This window comes from Gymnoscopelus braueri (assembly GCF_963280865.1).
Source record: "Gymnoscopelus braueri genome assembly, chromosome: 18".
Lineage (NCBI taxonomy): Eukaryota > Metazoa > Chordata > Actinopteri > Myctophiformes > Myctophidae > Gymnoscopelus > Gymnoscopelus braueri.
The window spans coordinates 30,021,710-30,028,330 of NC_137618.1; the positions used below are offsets into that span (position 1 = coordinate 30,021,710).

General features: G+C 43.8%; 1 protein-coding gene across 1 annotated transcript; it reads left to right on the plus strand.

Annotated features, from left to right (window-relative positions):
* Window positions 1-930: 930 nt before the first annotated feature.
* On the plus strand, window positions 931-1,434 carry LOC308073316 (N-alpha-acetyltransferase 50-like; the record flags this gene model as incomplete). Its single annotated transcript, XM_080412192.1, has 1 exon — window positions 931-1,434. One exon carries the CDS (start codon window positions 931-933, stop codon window positions 1,432-1,434), a length of 504 nt encoding a protein of 167 aa, XP_080268318.1.
* Between the last annotated feature and the right edge of the window lie 5,187 nt (window positions 1,435-6,621).

A 6,621-nucleotide genomic window follows, 5' to 3' on the forward strand; every position in this document is an offset into this window, starting at 1 on the left:
CTTTGCATTGACTTTGTATGTATGTCACATTGCACGATAAAATACATAAAAAATGTCTTCGCCTCCAGACCGGTGTGAGCACATCTTTAGTCTTATTGAACTTAAGTATGGAGATCCGAGACACCAATGTCACAAAACAATGTCAAAGGCATTTACAGGTTTTTATCCACATCAATCAAACCACATGACAATAGATTTCACTCTTAAAGTGTCTGAGGACCAGATCACCGGATATTTATATCTCAAAGAGAATTTGAAAAATAAAAGTTGAAGGTGATCAGGCATGGCGGGGGGAGATGGACCCTGATTAATAAAAAATGAAGCAGACTCATCTAGATGGAATTAAAGTGCCATTAAACCTCACGGCTGTTACCTTTGGAAAACAGTTTTAAGGTTTTATTGCAAAGTTATGGCTCTTCTGTCACAGTAAATCAAGCTGAGGACTTTAATGTTTTAATTTGAACTGTATCCTCTGAGCACATTTCCATTACAAACAGAGACTGATCCATCTTCATGAATATGAGTCATTGTGTGTCATTAAATAAAGCTAAAATCAGATCTGACCACCAGTCGGTGTCTCTTTTAAACTGCAGGCCCAAGGTTTTTGGGGCCCCTAAACAAAAGTTCTATATGGGGCCCTCTGTCCATGCCCAAATATGGAGATCACTGCCATTTGGTGATGTCACTGGAAGGGCCAGCCATCCCGAATATGGAGTTCTTCACAGCTCCAGACTGGCCTTCAAGTACTTTAATAACAGGTACGGCACTATAGATATGCCCAAATATGGAGGTGACTGATGTCATACTGATTGATGTCATAAACTGTCCTCCAAGTACTATGACTACACGGGTAGTGCCCACGAATTACGGGGCATTGTTATTCCTTCAGATGAAAACGGATCTCAGAAACAAAGGAAATAATACTTTGCCATGAAAGGTAGCCGGAGCGAGCTGGGGGATGTTACGCCCCACATCATTAAGCAGCTGAAATGCCTCAACCAGGTCATCTTCCCCGTCAGCTACAACGACAAGTTCTACAAAGATGTCCTGGACGTGGGGGAGCTCGCCAAGCTGGCGTACTTCAACGACATTGCGGTGGGGGCGGTGTGCTGCAAAGTGGACCAGAACCAGAACCAGAAGAGGCTGTACATCATGACACTGGGCTGCCTGGCGCCCTACCGGAGACTAGGAATAGGCACGAAGATGCTTAAGCACGTGCTGAACTTCTGTGAGAAGGACGGTACTTTCGACCATGTTTACCTTCACGTGCAGACCAGCAATCAGTCGGCCATCGATTTTTACCAGAAGTTTGGCTTTGAGATCATCGAAACGAAAAATAATTACTACAAGAAGATAGAGCCCACAGATGCCCATGTGCTGCAGAAAAGCCTGCGTAGCCTGTGTCCGCCCCCCGCTGGAGAGCGAGTGGAGTAGAGCAGTGGTTCTCAAACTGTTTTAATTTCAAGGACCCCGAGTTTGGTATGCAATAGGCCACGGACACCCATAACTCCGAGAGTGTTCCATGGAGTGTAGTCTCTAGATAGTTCCATCCAGACCACAGAGCCTACATTCACATGGAGAGGTCGCACACGGTCAAAGTACCTGTCCACTTCCATGGAGTCTATGGATTTGAATGCACCACGGCATCAGCTTGACTGAGCATTTACCCCAATTTGGCCATGTTGGAGGTGCTATGTCCTCCCGGAGGAGTTCCTCTTTGGCAGCTGAGCCAGTATAGGGTACAACAGCAGTAGTACGTTGCCTTGGGAACCAATGGTTCCCGAGCCGTGTGGCCCATTAGGTCAGGAGCCTATCTCTTGTTTCTGCAGCGTGAGGCGGCTTGATGTGCAAGTACATCCCCCAGGACTTGATTTACCAGCACAACCCCTGGACATGACGCTAGTGCAGGGGTGGGCATCTTTGATGATGGAGAGGGCCACTATATTTCCACACTCACTCCAGAGGGCCACATTGCATATACTGTCGGGCCATTCTGTCACACAAAAGTAGCAAAAATAGCGGACGTGTGCGACGCGTTTTGAGCTTGTAGATCTGCTATTTTTGAATTGGAATCCTGATTAGTTTTTTGCTATTCTTGAATTAGAATCCTGAAAAGTAACCATTGTTATGTAATTTCAAATGCATTTAGTTATAGTTATGTTAGCTTTATGAACTTAAATACAAATACATTGGACGTAATTAAAGCGGGTCATGTTTGCAATTGTAACAGCTGAAATCAATGATATATCAGTATTCCGATAACCTGCAGGCCGCATTAAGTGAAGATGGGGGCCGCCAGTCTTTGTTATGACTCTGGGGATTGAAACCTTAATTACCTCCCAATCCCAGAGCGGACACTTGGTATAACGACTAAAGTGGGAGAAAAAAGGGGGTTAAAACAAATATTAGCTACTCTAAAGTTTAAAAAAAAAGGGGGGGAAGACCAAGTCAAATGGACATTGGCATGCCTCTCAGATTCCACTTCTACAAAGTCCATTGTCAGAATATTTGCAATACCCATTATCATTACCATTGTACTTGGCTTGTCTATGACGCCAATAGTATGACACAGTCAGACGGATACAAAGATCTCCATATAGACATAAAAGTCAGAGAGACAGACAGAGAGAGACAGACAGACACACACAGGTTCTGGACACCTGCTGGTCCGTCTGATTTCCCACTCGGCACAACACACCACTGGGTTCTTGGCGATACACCCGCCAAGCTTGATTGGTCTGACTGTCCTCGCACACACACACACACACACACACACACACACACACACACACACACACACACACACACACACAGACAGACAGACAGACAGACAGAGGTTCTGTGCATTTATAAATACCAGAGGTTTGGGCCTCTACGCGGCCCTCACACCTAATTCGCACTGCAGATCCGACCAATAATGTCTGAGTCGTAGTGTCGGGGCCTTTGTCAGAGTACACGTTGTCCCTTTTATGCCCATATTATGGAGATCCCTGATGTCATTAATATGTGCCCATACCCTGTATATTGGCATGCCCATATATGGGCATATTGGTTGGATCGTGGTTCTGGACAACTGGATATTCATATATGCCCATATATGGACATATCGGTTGGATTGGCGGTTCTGGACAACCGCATATCCTAAACACTCGGCGGCGGGCACCGCAGTCCCTTGGTGATGTGCGCGCCGAGTTTGAAGTTGGTCGGTCCCATATATGCACATGACCTATGTGGGCATAGCGGTCGGATCTGTGTCTCTGGACAACTGGATCTCCATATATACCCATATATTGGCATATCGGGTTTGTTTACGGTTATGTCTCAGTCATAGTGACATGGTTTGTTTCAGATTTGTTTATGGTTATGTCTGAGTCAGTGTCATCCTATATATGGGCGTATCGTGTTTGTGTATGGTTATGTCTGAGTCAGAGTGACGTGGCCGTGGTCCACCAGCCACCCTCCCAGTAGCCAGTCTTAATATAGGATATATACAGTACATGCACTTTGACTACTCCTGGTAATCTTACCAACACAGTAAACAGGGATCATCAGCACAACCAGGACTACACTGCTGACATTGTGCAGAATAATATCCCTAGGGTTCGATTTGTTGGGAATTCATGCCTCTGCTTTTATGTTTTCACTTTTATGTGTGTGTTTTTTTTAATACATATTAATTTAAATTTTAGATGTTTAGAAGTAATCACCAGAAACTTAAACATGTCAATGTCTTGGTCTGATCAAGATAGTCATCTCTGAAACTTGGCTTAAAGGAATTTCTCATTCAGTTGAACACAGACGGTTATAAACAAGGAGACACAGACCCATCAACATATCAAAGTCATCAACGGTTTACCGAGATTCTAACTCAACCAGGAGATGTAAAGAAAAATCTGATGATTTACAAAGAAAAGAAAACTCACATCTGTAAACAGTGTGACAAAAGTTTCAGTAAGTTAAGTTACCTGAAGAGACATGAGCGTATCCATACTGGAGAGAAGCCTTTACACTGTAAAAAGAGTTTCAGTGTCTTATAGTCATAAGGCCAGGCAGAGAGGATGGGTAGTGTTTCCTCTTCAGGAAACACTACCCATCCTCTCTGCCTGGCCTACTTGTTGTTAACTAGTTGTACGAACGCTTGTGTTATTGTTGTACTGTTTTATTGGATCTTGTTTAGTCGATACACTTATTTGTTTTAGCTCCTGCTCATTTGATTTAGCTATTGTTGTCTCATCTGTTTAAGGAAAATATATATTGCACTTTTACCTTAGCGCTAGGTATACTCTTTGTTGCTTGTTTTTGCAGAAAATGCACTTAATACTTCTGGTGATTAGTAGTTTTCGTTCCCTACCTATGTTGAATGCACTTATTGTAAGTCGCTTTGGATAAAAGCGTCTGCTAAATGACTGTAATGTAAATGTAATATAAGAAACACCAGCGTAGCCACACAGGAGAGAAACCTTTCCATTGTAAATGGTGTGACAAGAGTTTCAATCAGATAAGTCACCTGAAAAGTAGTAAAAGGTCCTTTACTGAACAAACAATGAGTACGATCAGAATATAGAGATATTTAACACTGTTACTGAACAAACACTCCATAGTAAAGAGTTGGCTACTATCACAACATTGAATCACCCATAGTATGGCTGATAACAGCCTACCAGAGCCTCCTGGTAGGCCAGTAGGGACCTACTGGACCCTAGCTATGGCATGAGAACGGTGATAACGGCCCCATTCAATGGGATGAGAACATACGTATCGGGTGCCTGAATACACACCAGCATATCCACACTGGGGGAAAACCTTTCCATTCATCATTTTTGGTACCACCATACACTGAAATATAGATTGAGCTCAATGTTACTGTAGGTGTGGCAGTCAATAACCATCAATGGGACCACCTGAACGTTTTTTTTTTGTCTCCCCTCCAAATTAATTAAATCATTTATCCGAAGTAATCTCGCGCTCACTGGCAATCAGCTACCGGTAATGGGCGACCAGTTGGGCAGTGGTCATCATAGATTTATAAGGAGATAACGCTAGCTGCAGAATCCGACCCCCGCTGACTTCATTTAGGAGAAAAAGAAAGCGGTAGAAACAAAAACGAGCACACTCAGTCCATTTATCAGAGGTTAGCCAACACTCCCGAAGTCCTTCTGGTACTTTTGAATTAATAAGGCACGGGCATACAAGGCCGCGTTTCGGCATCAAGCCAGAACCAGGGGGGTACTGATAGACAGACAGACGTGAGGAAGACAAGGACTTTAGCTGCTGTTTGTGGTTGTAAATAGCCATCGTGACTCTGCGACACTGTCAATCTCAAAGACACCCGACTTAATAGTTTGAGGGCAAATATATACAAATAAAAAAGAGGCACCACAGTTACAACTCATCGAAACATAAAAAGTTGATGTCAAGTCATCACTCAGTGGAAACACGACAAGCATTAGATAAAGTAATACCAAGGGAGTCTAAGGAGGGAGGCCAAAAACAGAGCTGCCAACCGAAGGAGAGAAACGAGCGAGATACGAGCGGTGCGTCCGAATCACCCATCGCTGAGCTTCGTGAGACGTTTGTACCGCATAGTGTTGTATCGCCAACTTAACTTAACTGTCATTTACTTAACTAATTAGTAAATGATAAACACATGAAAATGAAAACGACATGGTGTGGCTTCCATGTGGATCTCTGCCGTCATGGTGATGATGTCATATTAATGACATAACTCTTGCCCAAATATGGAGGGACGGCAGCCTGCAAGCATCGGTGTTGCTAAGCATGCCTGGCAACCGATTGTGTTGTGAGTGAGGTCAGACCAAAGCTCTGCTCAGCTTATATGAGGTGTGAAGTTACTTTAGACTTCCACTTCATTCAACTGAGACCAAGGGATACAGAACTTGTGTACGCAAAGAATACAGCTATTTTCAAGAGACAACACATTCTCCAACCTCAACAGAACCTACAACTCCGTCCCCATCACAGCCATGTACAGCAGCAGCTTCGACCATGAACTGCCACTCGTGGGAGGAGTGTGGTCCCTCCAATCCCCCCAGACTAAGCTCTCCTGTTCTGAGTGTACCTTCACTTCTCATCCGAGCAACGACGACCTCAACCGCCAAACGCTGAGGAATGGACAAGTTTTCTCAGAGGCTTGTCAGCAAATAGTCAGCTCTGTAACCAGCCGGAAAAAAGGAACCACAGACCCACCACAATTTCAAAGTCTTCAACGGTTTACCGAGATTCTAACTCAACCAGGAGATGTAAAGAAAAATCTGATGATTTACACAGGAAAGAAAACTCACATCTGTAAACAGTGTGACAAAAGTTTCAGTGAGTTAGGTCGCCTGAAGATACATGAGCGCATCCATACTGGAGAAAAGCCTTTCCACTGTAAACAGTGTGACAAGAGTTTCAATCAGATAAGTCACCTGAAAACACACCAGCGTATCCACACTGGGGAAAAACCTTTCTACTGTAAACAGTGTAACAAGAGTTTCAGTGTCTTAGATAGTCTTAAGATACACCAGCGTATCCACACAGGAGAAAAACCTTTCCATTGTAAATGGTGTGGCAAGAGTTTCAATGTCTTAGGTCATCTGAAGACACACCAGCGTATCCACA